The following is a 25766-nucleotide window of genomic DNA, read 5'->3' as shown; positions in this document are numbered from 1 at the left end:
CTTTTCCTCGTTTTTTTCATTATTTTTTTTATCTGCCTTTGAAATGAATGAATATTTTTACACAGTTCAAACGATGTAAAACAATTCCTACTAATTGGCACAAGTGCGAATAAAAAACGCTCGCGAAAATTTAAATGTAGTTAATTTAATTCGATTGAATTATTTTGAATTGGTGGATTGATGATTAAAAGTTAAATTTGAGAGCTGTAAAATGTTATTTTAGTCGCCTAGTTTCATAATAAAATTGTTGTCGACGCGAGATCGCATATGGTGTTCCTCAAGGTAGCTTACTAGGTACATTATTTCTATGAATATTTTTTTAATAAATTTTTAGTAAATATAATATATATATATATATATATATATATATATATATATCGGTATATCACTCCATTTTCATTTCCACTATGAAATATTATTTTAGTCACATAGTTTTATAATAAAATTGTTGTCAACGCAAGATCGCATATGGTGTTCCTCAAGGTAGCTTACTAGGATCATTATTTATATGAATATTTTTTAATAAATTTTAGTAATATGAAATATAATACAATATATATATATATATATATATATACAAGTATATCATTCCATTTCCTCCCCCAAATCTGATTTCTCTCTCAAAGGGCGCACATACATAGTTGGTGGTGTTTTTTACGGAAACTATGTCTAAATTTAAATTCAAATCACGATCGAGGCCTTTCTGTGCGAAGGGCTTTTGATTGCTTTAATGAATAAATTAATGGTTTACAAACCTACAAAGCCTACAGCAAGTCTTTGATATCCCTTTTGAAATGCGAATTTGAAGGGCGTTAAATATATATATATAGATAGATAGGATAGACACATGCCTTGGAAAGGATTGGAAACTTTTTTGGGATTTTGGGAATAAAATTTAATTTTAATATATTATTAAAGTCAGATTTTTATAATAATTTTACATAGTAGTACAAAAATTATACACAGGGTGTCCCAGAATTCAACGTCAATTTATAACTGTCATGAAAAATATTTATCTCGTCTTGGAAAGGTTTGGAAACTTTTTTGGGATTTTGGGAATAAAATTTAATTTTTAATATATTATTAAGTCAGAATTTTTATAATAATTTTACATAGTTGTACAAAAATTATATACAGGGTGTCCCAGAACTCAACATCAATACATAACTGTCATGAAAAATATTTATCCGGCCTTGAAAAGGATTGGAAACTTTTTTGGGATTGTGAGAATAAAATCTGATTTTTTTATATATTAATGAAGTATGTTATTTTATTATTATTTTATATAGTAGTACGAAAATTATATACAGGGTGTCCCAGAACTCAACGTCAATTTATAAATGTCATGAAAAATACTAATCTCGCCTTGGAAAGGATTGGAAACTTTTTTGGGATTTTGAGAATAAAATTTGATTTTTAATATATTATTGAATTCGTATGTTTTATAATAATTTTATATGGTAGTACAAAAATTATACACAGGGTGTCCCAGAACTCAACGTCAATTTATAACTGTCAAGAAAAATATTTATTTCGTCTTGGAAAGGTTTGTAAACTTTTTTCGGATTTTGAGATTTAAATTTAATTTTTAATATATTAAAGTCAGATTTTTTATAATAATTTTATATAGTAGTACAAAAATTACATACAGGGTGTCCCAGAACTCAACGTCAATTTATAAGTGTAGTGAAAAATATTTATCGCCTTGGAAAGGATTGGAAACTTTTTTTGAATTTTGGGAATTACATTTGATTTTTTATATGTTTTTAAAGTCAGATATTTTATAACTATTTTATATAGTAGTACAAAAATTATATACAGGGTATCCCAGAACTCAACGTCAATCCATAACTGTCAAGAAAATATTTATCTCGTCTTGGAAAGGATTGAAACTTTTTTGGGATTTTGAGATTTAAATTTAATTTTTAATATATTAATAAAGTCAGATTTTTTATATTAATTTTATGTAGTAGTACAAAAACTATGTACAGGGTGTCCCAGAATTTAATGTCAATCTATAACTGTCATGAAAAAAAATTATCTCACGTTGTTTGTGAATTGTGAGCTTTTAAGTGCAAGCTAGAGCTTTGGTGAAATTTTCATCATTTTTGGGTTATTGTGGTTAATTTTTACTAATTTTATCTATAAATAATAACACTATTGTACTGAGTTTCCAAGAATGAAGACATTTTGTTGAAATATGAATTTGCAATTTTTAAAATAACTGGTCGTTGAGAGGCCCTTTTTTTAAAAAAAATGAACTAAAGTATTTAGGCAAGTCTCATCAAAATTTGGCGCATTTAATCAGGATTGTAGAATGTTAAAATACTAGATAATTTAGTATTGAAAATTTTTTTTTAAAAATAATAATAAGTAATAAATAATACTAACAAGATATGTAGAATTTTTTTACGAAAACGTGAATGAAATATTTTGTGAGTTCTAAAAAAAAAGTCTTGACCGATCGTCTTATAGAACCTTATAGAGTTACATTGAATGACTTTAATTTTTTTGAAATCAGTTTTTGCGAAAACATTTTGTATGTCTCGAAGAAAGATGCCACTTACCCTTAATTTTGTATAACTACCACTTGTTTGTAATTCAAAATGCATCTTTTATGTACTTACAAAGTATTCAACCCTTTCGATGACAGATTGCTAATTTTCGGTTTGTAAGAGATTTTTCACTTAATCCTTTTATTACTTCACTTTAAAGGGGTTGCAGAATACAGGGGAGGAAAACAAAACCTTTAATTAGATATATATATATATATATATGTGTGTGTGTGTGTGTGTGTGTGTTTACATATATATGGACATAAAATATTTTCTCCTAAAATATTAATAATAAGCATTTAAAATATCAACATTCTTGATTTTGCATCAAAGTTATTTTTTGTAACTATTGTATTTAATATTTGTTTTTTGGAACTCAAACATAATATAAATATGTATTTGTTTCGAAATCGCTTTTTAAAATTTTAGATAATTTTTTAGATTGCTTTAGTCGTTTTCTTCTTTCGAAGTTCTTTAGATATTATTAGTGGTAAAAATGGTTATTATGAATTTATATAGGGCAGCGGCCGAAGAGATCTATTAGATTATACTTATTCTTTACTTTTTGTTATGTAAATTTTGTAAATACAAATGTATATTATCAAACATTTTGACATTTTTAACGCTTTGACGCTTTTAAATACAAATATATTTTATCTGATTTCTTTTATTTATTTTGTTATTATATTATAATAAGTTTATAATTCTGTTTTCTGGGTGTAAATTTCCCAGAACATACAGATTTGATGGCTTTTGTATGTTTCTGCGGTTGAAACAATTCACATTCTGAATTTACATACAAATAACTAACTAACTTCTCGAACAAACACATAAGATAGAAACTTCTACTTTACTCGAGAAAGGAACAAACAATTATATATATACATATATATATATATATATATATATATATATTACAAGGCAATGCACACACAAAAATTAAAAATTTAAACATTATTAGGAGAGAAAGCAGGATAAAATTACTAAGGTGAAATAAAGTTAGTTTTTTACACATACTAACATTGTAAAATTTTGAATACAGACTGAGAATTTAAATATAGCCTATAACCTAAGTTGCATATAAATGCACACAATGAGCCAAAAAAAATTAAATTCGGTTCAGTAGTTTACGAGTTTAATAGGGATATACGAGGTCTGTTCAAAAAGTACCCGGAATTTTCGTTTTTTTCAAAAAAATATTTATTTATTCGTCTACATTAATGTGGTCCCCTTCAAAGTAGTCCCCCCCAGATATAATACACTTATGCCAGCGTTTTTTCCAATTTTCGAAGCACCCTTGATATTCACTTTTTGATATGTCCTTGAGCACTCTCAGCGATTTTCTTCAATCGAGGAAAACCGCCGTCCTTTCATGGGTCTCTTCAACTTTGGGAATAGGAAAAAGTCACACGGAGCCATATCTGGTGAATTTTTGCACTTTTTGCAACACTTTATTTCATTTTTTACGCAAAATTTAATACAAATTCTTTGACTTTTCAATTCTTCCATTGTAAAAATCGCCGAGCTCAGAAAAACACGTCGAACCTTAGCGACTACCACAGACAAAGTAAACAGTGAATATAGCTGAAAATTTCATCATACTTTAGGGGCATGTATACCAACACAATAAAAAAAAAATTTTGACAATCAGACACTCCAGACCCGCGAAATTTAATTATTAGTAATTCCGGGTACTTTTTGAACACACCTCGTACATACATTTGTCCCGAATGAACTTCTAAACTACTGAACTGATTTCAAATTTTATGGCACATATACTGTACTTTATATATATATATATATATATATATATATATATACATGGTGTAAAGTTCATAATGACGATTTACGATCATCAAGTTTTCCACTAAAATATTATATAATATATATTATATGTCGGAATTCCAAAGTGCAGACCGAAATAATATGTTTTGTTCATCATCATATTCTCCTAAGGGTCGTTAAATCGTTAGCGGGGTTTGTTGTATCGAAAAGGGGTTTAATTGTAACACTAGTCACTAGTGATGTCAAAAATACAATTTATAAAGGTATTCGAACAAGCATCGAGAAAAGTTAAATTTATTTATTTATTTTATTTATAATTAAGCCTACAGAGTAGTCCAGGAGGACTTAAAAATGCAATTTTAATAATACATATTATAATAATACAAATATACTAGTATATGATATAATAACACCTAACATAATTCATAATATAACAATACATAACACAAAATAAATTTGTATGTACAAATACATATTTGTATATAAAGATTACTTTTAATGACGTATAACAATAATTACTCAACGTAAAAAGGCTAATATTATTTATGATTTTGCTTTTTTGAACAAAAACTCTGCTTTTTGTTTAAAAATATATTTTAATTATCAATTTAAAATAAATATTTTCTATGTTTTGGAGACACAATACATAACATGCATTGCCCATTGGAGGATCATTATCAAAAAACAAACGAAAATGTTACACTTTTTTAATAATTTGAAAATTAAAAGAATTCACTTCTTACCTTTCAATTATTAAAACTAATTCTTATATGAAAATTTATTACATAATTTTCTCTTTAAATATTATTATGGTTAATAATAATATTTCAAATTATTATATTAATAATTTAATTTGAAATTTGTTTTAAAATGTATTAACTTCCCGTAGTGTAAGTTATAGTAATCGTCCAAAAATCTAAATTGAAAATTTTTGCATATCTTTACGCTTCAAAGGTTCCTGAACATTTTGGCAATACCTTAGAAAAAATTGATGTGTGTATGTATGTGTGGATACAATTTTTCGTCGACGTTCTCGGGAGCACGGATAACCCGATTTGAATGATTCAAAAAACATTCGATTCCTACTGATTTCACGTTTCAAAGGTTTCTGAACATTTTTGCATACCTTAGAAAAAATGGATGCGTGTGTGAATACAATTTTTTATCGACGTTTTCGGGAGCACCGATCAACCGATTTGAATGATTCAAAAAACATTCGATTCCTATTGGTAGGAAGATATGCTGATTGGTTTTTGGCAAAGGCAGGTCCAGCCGTTACGGAGATACGAAGCAAAAAGTGCAAAAAATGGAAACTGACAATTGGCTTTGAGGCAAAAATTTTCATTCTTATGTCGATTTTGGGGTATTGGCACCACCAAAAGACAGAGGGTGAGTTGGTGGTTACATCTTGTGTGTAGATATGTTTAAAATCTCTGGGGAGCACTTATGTTGGGGATCCGAAACGTACTGTGACACATTTGAATACATTAATCAAGAATTCAATACCCTTATTATTACCGAATACAATTTACATACACTGATTGTATACATTAAAATTATATATATATATATATATATATATATGTATATATATTTATATATATATAATATATATATATATATTATAGAGCTTCGAACAATATATAAAATAACGGGATTGTTTAAATCAAAGGTGTGTTTAAAATTTTGCATATGGTCTGAAAGCATTGTTTTGTATTGATTTTTATTTTTTGAATTATAATTGTCAAGAAACATGATCTTGATAAGACTTAAGCAAACAATATGTTTAAGAAAAGCAGAATATGGTGGATTTTTTTTTCATATAAAATGAATAAAATTGTGGAAAAAATACATTGGACAAACCTCACAATTTGTACACAAAAGGTAGAGGCAACATGAATTAAGTGTGGTTAAAAAAAATCTGATATATTAAATCTGATATATATATATATATATATATATATATATATATATATATATATATATATGGGCAATTTCCAATCAATGCAAATTATCCACAATGACCAATAGTGTCAGCAAAATCCTTTCAGCTCTCTATCTATTATTATTATTTCTCCTTTTAATTACACTGTTATTTCTATACAGAGTATATTTCCAAAGGATTCCAATTCGAATTGTTACATTTATTTAATGAATAAATAATATAACTTTAGTTTGTTAATTATCAGTTTTATAGATAGTAGTAGACTTTTAATTGGATTGTGGTGTTTTAATTGCTCGCGAAATTGATGTGTCAGCTTTGGTGAAAAGATTTATTGCTGTTGCAAAGTTGCAATTTATTTTATTGTATGAATTGGAATAGAAATACACACACACATATATATATATATATATATATATATATATATATATATATATACATTTTTTCCACATCGGTCCATAATAATAACAATTTATATGCATAAATCCTAAACCACGGGCCAGAATATTTCCTTTATGTGCCCCTTTAGAGTTTTAGGTGCTTCTGGGGGCTCTTCTGATGTGTTTTCAATGGTCTCCATTCTTTTGAAATGCGATATTTCAGGAGCCCCATCATTCCTTACAGAAAGGTCGATAGGTCGGTCTTTTGATCGAAAATCGCTTTTTTAGCATCGAAAAAGAAAGCGACCGTCATAAAATGGAATAAAAAATCGACAGAACAAAATATGATTCTTAAACTTAAGGGGCACAACTAGTATAACCGCCTAAAAAAAGGTGATTTTTGGGAATTTATATTAAAAAAGCTACTTTATCAAACATTTCAAAATTTTAGGAATATATTTATACATGTTTTAGGAATGCATAGTAATATTTTTGAAGAAAAAAAATAAATATTTTTTAAGTTATCGTCGATCTCCAACGGCGCGACAAAAAAAAGCCCTTCACTGCTGCAGTGATTCCGGCCTTTTACGTGGATGAAATTTAGAAGAAAAAAAAATTCGTTAAACTAGATAATATTGTCTGTAAAATGAACTGCGATGAAGAAAAAAAATAAAAAATTGACAAAATGATGGCGTTTTTTTAAAAAAAGTCGAATTTTACCCAAAATTTTGGTCGTTTTGGATTGCCAAAATTCGATTTTTGATCCGATCAAAAAATCGATAGTTCATTTTACGGAGAACTATATATAGAACGTGTAAAAAAAATGATAGGGGTCGGATCATTTGTTTTTGAGCAATCGCTGCAGCAAATTCGGAAAATGCTGTTTCGAGAAAAACGCGTTTAAAGATAAAATGATCGTTAGTATATATACTATATATATACTCTTCAAATGGCTATGACTCAAAAACTATTTAAGATATCGATTTAAAATTTTGATATGTTATTTTTAAAGGTATGACCTATCGAAATATGAAAAAATTGCAAATTCGATTTTTCGAAAATTTCACACTAGTTGTTATGATTCATTTTGGTTGCTCTACTAGCCTCTGTTCCATATCAATTGGCGTCAAATTTTCATTACTATTTTGTTCAAAATGCTAATGAATTTTCAGTCGATTACATTTGCCTACTTGACTGTCCTGTTTTCCCCAAATTTTACTATTTTATTACCGAATTCACATTTCCCATGAGCGAAATCGCATGAGCGATTCGGTGATTTTTGCCGCTATATTTTATCTGCAGTTGACGCGAATTGGAGCGTTAAAATACAACGATTTGCTGCTGATGCTCCTCTCTCTGGAGTGTTCGTATTAGTTGTCTGTTTAATTGTGAATAATTATATGTAATTAGATTTAATTGCACGGTTTGCAGCGGTTTTTCACGACATGTTGGGATGGAAATTTGGAAAAGTAGACGGAGAGCTGGTGGAAAAATAATAGACAGAGTTTACATCAGCCCAATTTTTTTTTCATTCAAAAACTATACATTCAATCACTGGAAAAATTTGAGAAACTGTTAGGTATGTCTCTGGGCAAGTTTTTGCATAATTTGTTTGAAACCAAGTGGTAAAGGTTGTTGGGCAACTCAACGAACTTTCTCTTTATTATTTGGGTCAATTTTTTTCATAAAAACACTTAAAACCCTAAATTTTCAATTTTTCATCCTCTTACCACAAACACCTATTTCTTATAAAATATAAAAAGATTAATATTTATACATCTATTTAGGAAGTTTGGGACTTCTCTGAAAAATCATTTCAAGACATAAATTTTACTCCTAATTATAAAATAAAATCTCTTTTATCTTTATTTCATCAGCAAGTTTTTTTTGTAATGAAATCTTATTTATAACTATATATTTCTTTAACTTTGATCTGTGTTATCTAAATTGTTTATATCAATACAATGTATCATTGATTACAAAGTGCAATAATAAAAATGTGATAAAATTATTTTTAAATATACAAACAAAGTTTGATGGACGTCCAATATTTATTACTGAGCTGTTATAAAATAAACAATTTAAAGAACAAAGTAAATAAGAGTTCTTGTTTATGCAAAATGTTTAAAAAGATCACAAGAGTTACTCAAATTTAATACGATTATTTATTACTCAAAATGATAAATTAAACTATTTTTATTTAAGAATTGTTATGATATTTTTTATTGCTCAAACTTATTCAATGAATCAAATATTTAATAGATTTTTTTAGGAACATTTAACAAATTTTTTATTCAAAATGTTTATTCAATTTAATTTTTAAATATTTTAGTTTAAATTTAATTAGTTCATAAAATTTAATAAATTTAATTAAAACAGCTTCCAACGCTCATTTTTTTATAGACTTAGTTTTTATTAAAAATTTGAAAAAAAATACATTATGTTAATTAATAATTATTATAAATACTATTTGTAGCTCTTAATTATTTATTAAAATTGTTAAAATATTATTCATGTCTTAAAATGATTCACCAAAATTTTTTTTATTAAAAATTCTTAATTTTGAAATAAATAAGCATAAAAAGTTACGTTAAGTTATTTTGGGCAATAAAGACAATTTTTTAAAACTTGTATGCAAAAATGTAATTGTGTAAATATTTTATTTTTCAAATTAGTCAATACTTTCTTATTTAAATTATCTTACAAATAAATTAACTCAATAATTTATTAATTACAAATAAATATTTTCACATCATTTTCAAACAAAAAGAATCTTCTCAAGAATTTATCCAATCATTTTATTTATTATATATTGCATGCCAAAATGTCACTAAAATGAGTCTTTAAATTATTATGTACACCAAATAAATATTATTTTTATTATATAAATGTCATCGAAATATTTTTCTCAGCATTTGCAAACCACTGACTTGGCATTTCGCGAATATAAACATAAAAATAAACTTCTTCGTTTAAGAATTCGAAATGTAAACATCTTCGGATCATTTACGTCCAGATGTTTACATCTTGGAAAAAACCAACTAAGTGTAAACGAATCCTAAAAATAATATACAAGGCATTTTTATTTTATGAGTTCGATGATGGAATAAAACCACACAGGGAACAAAACATTAATGGATACACATAATAAAAAAATACATGAAATTAATTTATAAAATAATTATCATATTGATGAGTTTATTTTCACATCAGAATCTTTGAAAATACTCGTTTTTTAAGTTCGCAGCGGTGATGGCACGAACCATAGTCTCGAAACGTATCTTACTCTACATCTTAAAAAAAAAAACAGTGCAAAAACGAGTGTAGTCGGTTTAAATTTTTGCACATAACATTAATATTTTTGAAATTAAAATTTTAAGGATTATTAGTCTTGGTTGAGAATAATGTGAAATATTTTTGACCCAAAATTCAAGTCCATAGCTCTAACCATTCATCCTAAAAATAATATACAGAGGCATTTTTATTTTTTGAGTTCGATGATGGAAGAAAACCACACAGGGAACAAATGTGTAATAGATACATATAGTAAAAAAAATACATAAAATTTTATAAGTTTATCACATTTATTAGTTTATTATAACATCAGAATCTTTGAAAATATTCGTTTTTGAAGTTTGCAGCAGTGATGGCACGAACCATAGTCTCGAAACGTATCTCTCTTTGTAACAGCATTTTTCAAAAACGAGTGTAGTTAGTTCAAATTTTTGCACATAACACTAATATTTTTGCAAATAATTATATTGCAAATAATATATTAAGTATAACAAGTGTTGGTTGAGAATAACTTAAAATATTTTTGACCCCAAATTCAAGTCCATAGCTCTAACCATCAATCCTAAAAATAATATACAGAGACATTTTTATTTTATGAGTTCGATGATGGAATAAAACCACACAGGGAACGAAAATGTAATAGATACATATAGTAAAAAAATTACATGAAATTTTATAAGTTTATCACATTTATTAGTTTATTTTAACATCAGAATTTTTGAAATTACTTATTTTTCAAGGTCACGCCGGTGATGGCACGAACCATAGTCTCGAAACGTATCTCACTTTGTAAGATTATTTATCAATAACGTATAGTTAGTTTAAATTTTTGCACATAACACTAATATTTTTGAGACTAGAATTTTTAAGATAAGCGAGTTTTGGTTGAGAATAACTTAAAATATTTTTGACCCAAAATCCAAGTCCATAGCTCTAACCACTAATCCATGGGAGAGTTCTAACAACAATAGTTATAAATTATGATACTGATTAATTATGATGATTTATGATTATAATTTATGATTTTTAATTATTTTTTCTATTTTTCCAGCTCAAGCCATGGACATCCCAAGGTTGCAGATTTTGCCCTCCCAATCAGTACAGACGAAACCTGTTGGCAAGTCGCTGCTTTTGACCTGCAGGCCAGATGTTGCAGACACAAATTTAATAACTGACCTTCAATGGAAAGATCAGAACAATAGGACTATTTTACCTTCAGCGTAAGTAGGAAAAAATTTAAAAAAATATGATAAACTAGATGATATTTTTTATATTATTGTTTAATATTAAAAGACCACCCTACAGCAACTCGGTATACTTATAAAAGGGTTAAGAAAATAAAAAAATATTTTCAAAGCACTTAGGAATGTATTCTGTGTACAAGTAAATAGCCAAAAGTGAATTTGTTTAGTAAAAAATTTATAACTTTTAAACTATTTACTGAATCCAAAAGGTGTTTTTGAGAAATTTGTTCAAAATTAAATTATCTACAATATTGTCTAATATCACAAGACCTTACAACAACTCGGTATACTTATAAAACGCTTCAGAAAATTGAACAATATTTTCAAAGCTCCAACACGCTTATGTCCTACATGAGTAACTAGCCAAGAGTGCATTTGTGGATTAAAAAATTCATATCTTTTAAACTATTTACGGAATTTAAATACTGTTTCTGAGAAATTTGTTCAGAATGAAATAATCTATTATTTGTCTAATATCAAAACACCCTACAACAACTCGGTATACTTATAAAACGCTTCAGAAAATTAAACAATATTTCCAAAGCACCAAGGTACATGTGTCCTACATGAGGAACTAGCCAAGAGTGCATTTGTTGAGTAAAAAATTCATAACTTTTGAAATCTACACGGAATCTAAATAATGTTTTTGAAAAAAATGTTCAAAATTAAATTTACAATATTGTCTAATATCACAAGACCCTGCAGCAACTCGGTATACTTATAAAACGCTTTAGAAAATCAAACAATATTTTTATAGCACTGAGGCACATGTGTTTTCTTCATGAGTAGCCAAAAGTGCATTTGTTCAGTAATAAATTCATAACTTTCAAAGTATGTACGGAATTCAAATAATATTTTTGGAAAATGTGTTCAAAATTAAAGTGCCTACAATATTGTCTAATATAACAAGACCCTATAACAACTCGGTATACTTTTAAATCGTTCCGAAAATAAATTTAAGATTCGACATGTTAGTTCTTGTGTTCCATATGCTAATTGTTACATTTTTCCTGCAAATTTATTTACATTATTATTTTTTTTTTTAATTTAATATGTAAAAATAACTAAATAATTTATTACGCATTTAGTAATTTTTAATGTATCATTTATTACTATTACTGTTATTATTATTATTTATTATTATTTAGTTTTAGTCACTCTTATATTTTTCTGTAGGTTCTACAATCAATTTTTCGACGCATTCAACTATAGGTATAGTAGTATTTGCAGTTTTCTTGGTCATGATTTATTTAATTAATTAATTAGTTAATTAATTTATTTATTAATTAATTAGTGCATAAAGATTTGGCATAAAATATATACTAACCAAAAAAACAAATTAGAGTTTGAATTAATTGCCTTGAAAGCTGCTGTACTAAATAGAAAAATAGTATCATAATAAGAATAAATATTTTAGCAAAGAAATTAAATTGTTGTAAAATAATTTGGAGTCATTTGTTCGTGGATATTTGTTTAGTGAAATTATAAAATGTATTTTACGATTTATTTCTATTTTTTTACTAATTTTTACTATTTTTTTTCTAATTTTTGGCTAATTTTTAGCTAATTTTTTTACGTCATGAAATGAGTGCAAGAGAAAGAGAGAGAACTATATATTTCCATATTGTTCTCTAAAAAAAAGAGAGACAGATATATATTTTTATGTTCACGAACAAAAGGCTCAAAAAACTTATTTTTACTGTCAAATTATTATTAAAATTGTTTTTAATTGTCTATTAAATTAAAATACATTTTGTTATTAATTTTCAAATTGTTGTATTGTAACTAACAAATTGCATCTTGTTTTCATTCGCTGCCTGTGTCATCTCTGGACTTCAAAAAAAAAAAATCATCAAATGCTTGAAAATCACTGCTGCACTGAAATCCTATCCATCACAAATCACAATTCCCAATCACGATTTACCATTTTTTCACCAATTATATAAATCACATTTTGTACCACGTAAAACTATCTACCACTGTTTTTTGTTATTAAACACAACACATTTTCTTTAATTTCTCCTTATTCTAAATTTTAATCTACCACACCTTCCACATCTACCACGATGCACAAAACCACTTCATTTATTACAATAACTTACTTCATGTCTTATATAAAAACATGTCATACTCATTTACTGATTAATTCAATTTTTGTTTCAATCTACCATATCTACCACATCTTACTTCACATTTTTTTACACTTGCACCTTTGTACACACTATTTTTTACTATTCACCATTTTTACCATACATTCATCTGTTTATTTTTGTACATTTGTAACACAAATTCACTTTAATATTGACATCTACCGTTTTTTACTATTATCTTTTGTTGTATACTATCACCTACCATATGTAAAATTATTCAAATTTTAAAATATGTGTTTGATACTATTTTAATATTCATTTTTATTTGTAAATAACAATTATTATGTTTATTCATTTTTATACCATCATCTATCATATTAAATCATATCCAAAATTACTTAAATTTGAAATACTTATTTACTACATTTATTACCATTTTATACCATTCTTAAATCAACTTGAATTTTAAAATACATATTTACTTTTTAAATACTTTTTATTTTATGTTCAATATTTATTTTTATTTTTAAAACATATTTGTCATCTACCATTTTATACCTTCATATACCATGTGCTACCTTAAACCAAACCCATCTGAATTACAAAACACACATTTATTATACTTTTAATAATTATTTTTGTTTCTGACACAATTAAATTTTTGTCATCTACATTTTTATACCATCACTTTCCATATTCTACCATTTCTAAATACTACTTGAATTTTGAAATACATCTTTGTCAAACTTTTTGAATTTTATTGTACATGTTTACTATACTTTCAATATTTATTTTCATTTTTAAATTATTATAAATTTTACAATCTACCATTTTTTACTATTTTCTACCATCTTTTACAACATGTGAAATTACTTGAATTTTAAAATGCATACTTAATACATTTTTTAAATTCACTTTGATTTGAATTTCATTAAAAATTTGATCATCTACCCTGTTGTATAATCATCTACCATAATCCACCACACTTAAAAAAACTTGAATTTTTAAAATACACATTGAAACACTTTAAAATGTTTAAAATTATTCATAACTTTTAATATTATCTACCTAATATACCATATTTTTTGTCTGATCTACCACAATTTGTACCACTATGTTTTCTATCATGTTTTTTCATATAACACGATCTACCCTTATTTTTTTCATTTTGTCATGTTTTAATTTTTATTGACAAAACAATCTACCACACCTACCACAATCTATCCATAAAACTACTTTAATACGAAAACACATGTACTGTTACATATATATTTATATATATATATATATATATATATATATATATAATGTGTAACAATATATAAACACACATATTATTTTTGGTGTATTATCATATATCTTTATTTACCACTATCTACTTGTATCTACCACGTTTTAAATAAACACATTACTTCTTTCATCATATTTATTGCGCTCGATTTTACAACACCTACAATAAAAAAAACATTATGAACATTTATTGATTAAATCGATTTATGCTTGAATCTACCATATCTACCACAACATGCTACAACTTCTTGTTTTTTTTATTAAAAAACACATTTATTACACTTTTAAAATATACATGTCTTTTTATACCATAACATTTATTATCATCTATTCTTATTTACCACATTAAACACTTTGTTCTATATCGTTATATATGTTTTCATATACCATAATATACCCTTGAATTTCACTTAACACAATTTAATTTATTTTTAAATAAATACTTCCATCAAATTTTTGCACTTGATTTCTCAACACCTACAATAAAAAATATTAATTGAATCAATATATGTTTGAATCTACCATATCTACCATTACTTGCTACACTTCATTTTCAATGCTACACTATATCACTATTTTGTTGTACATCAAACTGTATAATTTTGCTCACATCTACCTTTATATCACTTATTTATTACCATCTACCATTTTTTACCATACACACCATACACAACACCCACCTTATTTTGTATTTTTTGACCTGACTAAATTCACATATCTACCATATCTACTACAACTTGCTACACCTACATTTTTTCTATCACTTTTAATGTACATCAAATTGTTAAATTTTTTATACTCATACTTTTATATCACCCTGTTTGTTACTATCTACCATTTTTACCATACACACAATACACAACATCCACATTTATGTATTTTTGTTTTTACTATTACCTTACAAAATATACATATACCACTATCTACCACACAAATAACTACTGATCGTTGTCCATTCATCCGCAATCGATTGATGTTTGGATCTACCATATCTACCACTCAACTTGCTACACCTACATATTTTCTATCACTTTTGTCGTACATCAAATTGTTCAATTTTTTACGCTTATACTTTTACATCATCTACTTTATATCACCTATTTATCACCATCTACCATTTTCACCATTATCACAATACACAACACCTACCTTCTTTGTATTTTTTCACCCTACCAAATACACATATACCACTATCCACCACACAAATAACTACTCATCCTTATCCTTTCAACCATTCTAATTACCTTTACCATTAAAATCTACCTCAATCTACCACAAACTACAGTCGTCACCTTACTCGCAGCAGTGGCGGCGGTGGTCAGCGTCCGCCAATGTATACGGAGATGTTACCAGGAGAGATGTCTTTGGCACTTTATATACCAACTTTGACTGAAGACATGGCTGGAGATTATTATTGCACCGCCAGTTATGCGAATACTGAACGATTGGAGGTTAAAGTCAGGATTGATACCATAGGTAAGGGGATAAAAATTAATATAACTAGTTGTGTATGTCACCGTGCCTTAGGCAAATTGCTAGAACACTTCCCGTACCGTAACGAAATGTTCGAGAAATTTTAAACATATTATTACAAATACTGTAACTTTCATTATTTTTCCTACCTTGTTATATCTGAGCAAATCAAATGTAAATCATAAATCAATTTATTATTAACAATCGTCATTTCATTTCGAATTCAATTTTAAAAAAAATACCTTAGTTGCCTAATTTGCACAAAATTGAAAAAGTGCTCCCGTATAGTCACAGTCTAAACGCATTTGCAAATAATTCTGTGCGACATTTTCACTTATACTGTGCTTAGCTCGGCGGCATTTTCACATTTTTCAATAGTTTTCTCACCAAATTGAAAAAGTGCTCCATTACATAAACAGTCTAAAGGCACTTGGGTGAACATTTGTACCAGAGTGGCGCTTAGACTGTGCTTAGCCTGGGTAATTTTTTAACTTCCCGTAGGGCAAGTTATAGTAATCGCAAAAAAATCGAAAATGCAAGTTTTGATATATTTTTACGTTTCAAAACCTTCTGAACATTTTGGCATACCTTAGAAAAAAATTGATGTATATGTCTGTGTGTGTATGTGTGTGTGCATGTAAGTGTGTGTGTGCGGATACAAATTTTCGTCGACGATTTCGGGAACACGGATGAAGCAATTTGAATAATTCAAAAAACATTCGATTCGTATTGATAAGGAGACGTGCCGATTAGTTTTTGGCAAAGGCAGGTCTAGCCGTTCCGAAGATATGGGGCAAAAAGTCTTAAAAACGGTAACTCGGAACGAAGCGTCCTATTTGAAAAATTCAAAAAACATTTTATTTGTATTGACTAAATGAAGAACTGTTTAAATTTTTGGAAAGGCAGGTGCAACGACTTCGGAGATATGGAGGAAAAAGTAAAAAAATGAGCCATTTGGCGGTCAAAAATGAACATTAGACATATGCACTTCAAATTATCAGATATTTTATAGAGATTTTAACAATAAGTATAAATTTTGTTTACATTCCTATGGGTTCCGTATAAATGTTTATCCATTAGACGGCGGCGCGGCGTTTACGCGCTTCGATAATTCGTCTCTATGCAGATAAAGCAGTACGATTGCTTTGAAAAAAAGTTCCGAATTTCCAAAATATTTCAAAACAAATTTTTCTACAAAGGGTTTTTTTATTCAAAAAAAAGTTAATTTTTGTCAAAACTTCAACGTTTCTCAAAAATGTAATTGTTTCATTGTTTATCAAAAATGTTAATCTTTTAAAAAAAAAAATTTTGGTACGGGAAGTTCCAGCAATTTGCCTTAAGGCACGATGCCCTACTAGTTAGATTATTCAAATCGGACGCTTAGTGCACTCAAAGACTGCCATTTTTTGCACATTTAGCTCTGTATGTTCGAAATGGCGGGACCTGTCTTTGCCAAAAACTTATCACCTCTTCTCCCAATCATTATAAATTGAATGTTTTTTAGATCATTCAAATCCGATACTCCGTTCTCTCAAAAACTCGATTTGTATTTTCTGTACTCTTTGCTCCGTATCTCCGAAACGGCTGGACCTGCCTTTGCCAAAAACTAATCAGCTCTTTTCCCTATCAATAGGAATCGAATGTTTTTTGAACCATTCAAATCGGTTGATCCGTGCGCCCGAAAACGTGGACGAAAAAATGTGGACATACAAAACACACACACACATTCATTTTTTCTGAGGTATGCCAATAAAATGTTCAGAAACCATCAAAACGTCGAGAAATGCAAAAATTTTTATTTTCGATTTTCGGCCCGTTACTCTAACTACCCTACGGGAAGTTAATAAAATAAATGAATACATTTTGCATTTTAGTCAAATTTATTGGACGTTATTTTTTCCAGTGGCTATAACTTGGATAGATGCTCCAGAAAACCAATATCCAATAGAAGGCACTGACTACAAAATTAGGTGCGAAGTCACTGCAAGTCCTTCACCAACAGTAGACTGGCTACGAGATGGTGAACAAGTAAGCATCAACACACCATTTTAGATACCAAACCAATATTTTTATAATATTTATAATATTTATACCCAAATTTATATTTATAATATTTTTTCCAATTATCTTTTACCCAGGTTTTGACATCAGGCAGAAGAGTTGTAGAGACTCGTGGTCTCCTAATCCGAGACGTCAGGGAAGAAGACGATGGTTTATATACGTGCAGAGCAGCAGTTATATCAACTGGTGAACTTGCTGAACGAAATATTAGGGTAGAAGTGCATAAACCACCAGTTATTGAACCTATGGATACTACTTTGGAGGTGGTTGAAGGTGAAAGTGCCAGTATCCAGTGCAGGGCTACTGGTAAACCGAGACCGACTTTCGAATGGATTAAACAGGAGACGCAACAGGATTTGTCGACTGCTGATCGATTTGCTGTCGACCAACATACAGGTAAAGGAAAATTTAACTTGGTGAAATTATGGTAAGACTACATGGGTCATCTACATATATGTAAAAATAAGTCGGGTTTTCCTTCCTGACGAAATAACTCCAGAACGCACGAACCGATTTTTGACATTCGTTGGAAAGGCTTTCGGGCTAAGAAAATTAGTGGTGCATTGCATCGTGCCCTAATGCAAATTGCTGCAACTTCACGCACCGTAATTAAAAATTCGAGTAATGACATTAGTGAGAATTATCAGAATTATGTTTGGTTAAGTCAACGAGCAATTCTTGCCGCAAAGAATAATGATGTACACGCACTGAATTTCACCATTCAATCAAAAATTGTTGGCCATTTGGTGACATACCAATGATTCCGACTGGTCTTCCGTTTGACTTCAAACGATTGCAATTTCTAATCGTTCGCAATAACAAGTCGCAAGGCCAATCGCTTAGTGTTTGCGGAATAAATTTCAAATAGATTATTCAGAAAATTATTGTTTTTTACATGGGCAGTTATACGTTGCCTGTTCACGAGTTGGAAAACCATCTGCTTTGTTTGTGTTAACGTCAGACCAAAAAACAAAAAATGTGGTTTACCAAAGAGCACTTCAATGAAACGGATAATTTGCGGATTCACTTTCATTTACTTAGAGAAGTTCAACTAAAAATCACTTCCATTTTGTAATCGAAATAAATTCATTACTGTTGTGTAATAAAATCAATTTTTTTCTTTACAAATATAAAACAAACAAAAAATTTCTTCATCTTCCTCACAAAACCATCTGGTGGCGAAACGGAGTTCGTCGGGTTTGCTAGTTCTTTTATAAATCGTACGGGTTTTGGTAAAAAAATGTGACATTTTAGAATTGATTGAAATTTTTTTTATAGATATTATAGATAAAATCATTTGACATGTATATAAGGATTTTGCCGGCAAAAATTTTTTTTTCGTTGATATTTACGATTGAAATATTGCCGCTTTTAACAATTTTTATGAACTTTCTCTGCATTAGGGAATGCAAAATTGAAAGTTACTAGTACAAATATAAAAAAATGTATATACAACTACAACTATATTCAACTAAACAATAAAAACAATAAAATAAAACAATAAGTTTATTTTTTTAAATAATAATTTAACAAAATTATATCCAATTTAATTAATTCATTATCACTATGGAGTATATTGAGTACTTTTCACCAAAAACAAACTTATGAGTAAGAAAGACCAAAAACTCATAAAAGATCATATTACATTATTATAATAAATTATGTTGGTGTATCCGATGTGTTAAATTAGCACAATATCCAATATTTTTAAAAAATATTTTTTTACACTAATTTAAGATCGGATACTTCGTCGAGATAAATAATAAGTTACTATAATTGTTGAGTATTGTTATTTAAAACAATGTGATGCTTCTATAGTATTTTCAAACTTCGAAACGTCGAAAAATAATATTTTATAATTGTAATAAGAATCAGAAATATTTAGTAATTATCATAATTATCATAATAATTATGTATAAAGTTAGAAAAAAATAAAGATTACGCAGAGATAATCTGTATGATATAAAATATTTTGACGAAAATATCACTTAACATTTTTGCATAAGATGAAACAAACATCATTATCTACTAGTCCAATTTTAATTATTGCAACACGATATGAAGCCCTTAGTAAAGCAATATATATTCAGTTTAATAACGAATTGAGATAATATCTAACATTTGTTTATCCTATAGAATCACTTGAAGATATAGCTGTTTATGCGATTATGGAATTTAAAGATAAATTTGTTCCGAGAAATTTAAACTTTAGTGTATTATGTATCAAATAGCACTTATGTAAAAATACTGAAAATACCGGTATTTTTGGGGTAAATGCCGGTAAAATTACCGCCGAAAAATCGGGCGGTTTACCGGTAATTCGGTATACCGGTATTACCGGTATTGCATTCCCTAGTGTACGGTTTGTAAAAGAAAGACCCATATGTGTCTTTTTCTTCCAGGTGTTTTAAGGCTGAACCGTGTAGAACAGTCTGATCGTGGTCTGTATGCTTGTTTTGCCCGTAATGCAGCAGGTGTTTCCCCACCTTCCAACGTCAACGTTGAAGTAGTCGTCAAACCAAAAGTGCACACTTTAGTAAACGTGACAGCAACTTTCGAAAAAACCACAAAATTAGTCTGTATTGCCTCTGGACGACCAGCACCTGCTGTCACTTTCAAGAGATGGGGTGCTGATGTTGAAATGCTGCCTGGACCACAACCAGGAGACGACAGGGTCGTATTGGAACAAGAGGTAAATAAAAAAAATTTAGAACATTCGTTCACACAGTGGATTATGTTAAACAACGCCTAAACAAATATTGTTTTTGCAAATTCATTCATCATGTAATAATTGTGTTTGAAGAACTTCATGTAATTAAAATTAACATGCATTCATTGACAGCTTATATTTTTTACTTTTTCGCTGGTGATATAATCTCATTCCTTAAACAACTGTAATATTTGCCTTGCCTAAAAGTTTGAAGCCATACTTTTATATTTGTTTTATTTATCAAGCCCTGCACATAGCTCGATCTATGAATCATTTTCTTTTTTATGTGAACGTTAATGCAATGATCATCATCAATGTTACGATGTAATAAATTAACCATATTATTAACGTCAACAGGCACATTTATAATTTGGCCAAATATTCTAAGTTGTCCATTTGCATATCGCAATCGTCTAATTTGCATAAAACACAACCTAGGTGAAATTAACCTTTCAGATACAATATCTAGTTTAGGTAGATAATTTGGTATAGGTGGAAATACAAACCCGTTAAATTTTCACAAAGTGGGAATTTTACCCGAATTTAATGCCTTTCGACAAGTTTGACATCCAACCTGATTATTTGAATCAATTCAGAGAACCATTATTAAGAATTTGTTTTTGAGCTTCATTTAATATTTTTAAGTCACTTTGAAACCAAAGTCGATCACACACAAAACATACATAGCCAAAGCTATCATTTGTGAATTGTTTTTCAAACAATTTTCGTACATTCCTAAACAAATTGAAGTCTTTATATGGAAGTTCAAATACTTCATTTGACTCTTGCAAAAGATCAGTTCTTGTCACATTATTAGTCACATTATATACAAAATCATTAATTTGCTATTGACGTGATGTAGTTGCTGTATCAGAAAAAGTTACAGCAGTACTTTCATATAAATAGATAAAAGAATAATGTGTTTAAATGTGGATAGTTGAAGCGTTTTTCAGGAGTCAAATAGCGAAAAAAGATTCTTACTTATGTCAATGGTGTTGACATTAACATCTAAATTGATACCTGGTTCAAGATTTTCTAATAAATTGGCAGTAACCTATGTATTTTCCTGCAGTTGGTTTCTTTGACGATGTAATCTTGATCTTTCAGAGTTTGTAAGAAGCAATATTTATAATTACTATTATAATAAATTAAAATTAGTCTTAATAGCCATCATAAAAGAGAAACATGTAAATTTTCTCTAAATTTTCAATAAAGAAATATTGTTTTCACAATTTTATCTATCATGTAATTGTGTTTGTAGAACTTTATGTAATGACAATTAACATACGAGTACGTTTATTGACTGCTTGTTTGTTTTGACTATATGGCTGGCGATACAGTTTCATTCTTTGAGCAACTGCAGTATCTGTCTTGTCTATAAAAATATTTTCCCTTTTAGTAATAACCTCAAAGGTATATAGTGATCTCGAAAAACTCGAATAATTCAAATTACTTCAATAAACTTACGCTTTCTTACAGATGTTTCATTTGTTTCATTATTTGCACTAAAATTATTTATGGGGGACGGGATAAAATATTCCTACGATCCAGACATTTTTTATTAACTCACGATTTATACTACTATTTAACCTTAAACTGGAAGATGAACAATATGCTTCACGCTTTCGGTGACGTACGCACGTATAAAGTCACGCATACCAAGAAGCCTCGCACAAATACGACCAATCAGAATCGACCCGCATACAAATCATCGAGAGCGAATGACTTTCACTTGACCTTGCCGTAACAATTTTCGTTGCATTTGTACGGATTTACACCCACGTCGCGTCTAAGGAAGTTTTATAATGATGATTTGGATAGGGATTTTGGAGCTACAATTTTTCTACTTTCCAGGTGAATTCTGAACTTGGTGAAACCACAGGAACACTAACAATCACCAACGTGGTCAGATCCGATGACGGTTTATACGAGTGCATAGCCCGAAACAAAGGTGATACCTACTACAAAACTGGTCACATAACCGTGGAATTTCCACCAACGTTCGAGGCCTCCAAAAATCAACCACCAGTGTTTTCATGGGAACAACGCACCGCCAATTTGTCGTGCCTTGCTGAAAGTATACCAAATGCAACCATCGAATGGAGACTGAACGATAGACCTATTATTGAAGACAGGTTCTACAGGATTGAAGGCTCAGGTCCACAAAGCAACCTGATTGTTAAACCTTTAGACAGGAGGATGTACACCAAATATAAGTGTGTTGCCACTAATCGATTGGGTAAAGCTGAACACTTGGTAGATTTAAGAGAAGCTCATCCGCCACAAGCGATTTCTCAAGTAAGTACCAAATTTTGTGCACTATCACCACTAGGGTTTATACAAAACCGACATTTCAGAAAACCAGTTTTTAACTTCCCGTAGGGCAAGTTATAGTAATCGCAAAAAAATCGAAAATGAAAATATTTATATATCTTTACGTTTCAGAGGTTTCTGAACATTTTGGCATACCTTAGAAAAAATGGATGTATGTGTGTGTGTGTGTGTGTGTGTGTGTGGTTGTATGTATGTATGTATGTATGTATGTATGTATGTGTGTGTATGTATGTGCGGATACAAATTTTCGTCGACGATTTCGGGAACACGGATTAACCGATTTGAATAATTCAAAAAACATTCGATTCGTATTGATAAGGAGACGTGCTGATTAGTTTTTGGCAAAGGCAGGTCCAGCCGTTCCAAAGATACGGGGCAAAAAGTGCCAAAAACGGTACCTCCGTTTTTAAGAGAACGGAGCGTCCGATTTGAATAATTCAAAAAACATTTTACTTGTATTGACAAGATGTAGAATTGATCAAATTTTCATGAAGGCAGGTCTAGCGGTTTCGGAGATCTAATGAAAAAAGTAAAAAAAAATGCCATTCGGCGGTTAAAAATGATCATTAGACATATGCACATCAAATTGTCAGATATTTTATAGAGATTTCAACAATAAGTATATTTTTTTTTTACATTTCTGTGGGTTCCGTACCAATGTTTACGCGTTAGACGGCGGCGCGGCACTAGCGAGCTTTGACATTTCGTCTCTATGCAGTTCAAGCAGTGCAGTGCAAGTGAAAAAAAGTTCAGAATTTTCAAAATATGTCAAAATGAAGAAAACATTTTTTTTCAAAATTTTTTTTTTGTTTTCAAAAAAAAAATTTTTTCTCAAAAAAAAATTTTTCTTCAAATAAATTTTTTTTTTTCAAAAAAAAGTATTTTTTTGTCAAATTTATAGTTTCTCAAAAATCTATTTTTTTCGAAGTAAAATTTTTTCAAAAATGTTAATCGGTTTTTAAAAAAATAATAATTTTTGTACGGGAAGTTCCAGCAATTTGCCTTAAGGCACGATGCCCTAATTGCCTTAAGACAGAATTCCACTTACAGCTAGTTGAATTTTAATTTTACTAAAAAACCGGTTTTAACCGGTTTTCGAATTTTATATAGAAAATAAATTTTTGCTCGAATATTCTGTAATTTATCTGCAAATTTAGTGTAATTTAGAGCAATATTTGACTGAAATTATTTATTGTTCAATTTTATAGATAGTAAACAAAATTATTTTAATTTTAATTAGTAGAACTAAAAAATAATAATAGTTTATCTTGATTAAAAAACTTTGAAAATAATTATTCGTTATTCATGCATCATTTTCGCATATAAGAATGAAAATATTTTTATGATAGTGAAAGGAAAGTTTTCGAATAAATAAAAATAATACATTTTTAAATAAAAAACTTTCATTAAATTTAAAAAAAATTAGATGCATGTTGATACATACTTGTTAATATCAATTTTAGTTTTAAAAACAATTAAGCTAACTTCGGGTATTGTCTGTTCCGAGCTATTTTAACCAATTAATTTTTAACATTCTAATTGTTTTTTTGTTTAATAAAATATGACGTGTCTTTTGTTCACTCACAAAATTTCCTGAAATAGAAAATACTCTCATACTTGCAACCAAATTATGCTTAATTGCTTTTAAAGCCTAATATAGTAATTTTAAGTTTTTTGTTCTTTAATTTGTGGCATTTAAGTTTGAGTAGAGGAAGTTACTTCTTCAAAAAGAAGTCACACTGTTTAAATTAAGGGGCACAACTAGTGTGAAATTTTCAAAAAAGCGAATTTTCAATTTTTCCATATTTCAATAGGTTATATCTTTATAACATACTAAAATTTTAAATCGATATCTTGAATAGTTTTTGAGTTACAGCCATTTGAAGAGTATATATATAGTATATAGTATAACGATCATTTAATCTTTAAACGCGTTTTTTTCGAAACAGCATTTTCCGCATTTGCTGCAGTGATTACTCGAAAACAAATGCTCCGATCACTATCAAATTTTTTTTACATGTTCTATATATAGTTCTCCGTAAAATGAACTATCGATTTTTTGATCGGATCAAAAATCGAATTTTGGCAGTCCAAAAACGACCAAAGTTTTGGGTAAAACTCGACTTTTTTTAAAAAAACGCCATCATTTTGTCAATTTTTGATTTTTTTCTTCATCGTAGTTCATTTTACAGACAATATTATCGAGTTTGACAAGATATTTTTTTTTAAATTTCATCCACGTAGAAGGCCGGAATTACTGCAGCAGTGAAGGGTCTTTTTTTGTCGCGCCGTTGGAGATCGACGATAACTTAAAAAATATTTAATTTTTTGTTTCTAAAATTTTACTATGTATTCTTAAAACTTGTATAAATATATTCCTGAAATTTTGAAATGATTGATAAAGTAGTTTTTTTTAATATAAATTCCCAAAAATCGCCTTTTTTTTAGGCGGTTACACTAGTTGTGCCCCTTAATATTAGGTTGTCAAATATCTCCCTTCCGCTTTTTTGCTCTTGGTTTATAATACAAAAAGGCGGAAGGGAGATATTTGACAACCTATTATATACAATGGTATAAAAATCTAAATTATTATATACAAAACCTTTCT

At 28.7% G+C, this 25766-nt stretch overlaps 2 protein-coding genes across 2 annotated transcripts in view; both read left to right on the top strand.

Moving 5' to 3' along the window:
- LOC113389001 (fasciclin-2-like) overlaps positions 1 to 25766 on the top strand; it is a 621753-nt gene that overhangs the window by 578533 nt on the left and 17454 nt on the right. The window contains exons 2-8 of the mRNA XM_026626031.1: positions 11008 to 11176; positions 12377 to 12412; positions 15887 to 16056; positions 17957 to 18081; positions 18192 to 18510; positions 20517 to 20806; positions 22679 to 23122. Coding sequence (XP_026481816.1) covers positions 11008 to 11176; positions 12377 to 12412; positions 15887 to 16056; positions 17957 to 18081; positions 18192 to 18510; positions 20517 to 20806; positions 22679 to 23122 — 1553 coding nt within the window. The remainder of the gene's footprint in view (positions 1 to 11007; positions 11177 to 12376; positions 12413 to 15886; positions 16057 to 17956; positions 18082 to 18191; positions 18511 to 20516; positions 20807 to 22678; positions 23123 to 25766) is intronic.
- Positions 22679 to 25766, top strand: part of LOC113389002 (fasciclin-2-like) — a gene marked incomplete at its 3' end in the record, with an annotated part of 39962 nt that continues 36874 nt past the window's right edge. The window contains 1 exon segment of the mRNA XM_026626032.1: positions 22679 to 23091.

Source organism: Ctenocephalides felis, unplaced genomic scaffold (genome assembly GCF_003426905.1).
Source record: "Ctenocephalides felis isolate EL2017-DRISC unplaced genomic scaffold, ASM342690v1 CF-g0.4_SCAFFOLD_03573, whole genome shotgun sequence".
Taxonomy (NCBI): Eukaryota; Metazoa; Arthropoda; class Insecta; order Siphonaptera; family Pulicidae; genus Ctenocephalides; species Ctenocephalides felis.
The sequence above is the reverse complement of the archived record's forward strand: the minus strand, read 5'-3'. Positions and strand labels throughout refer to the sequence as shown.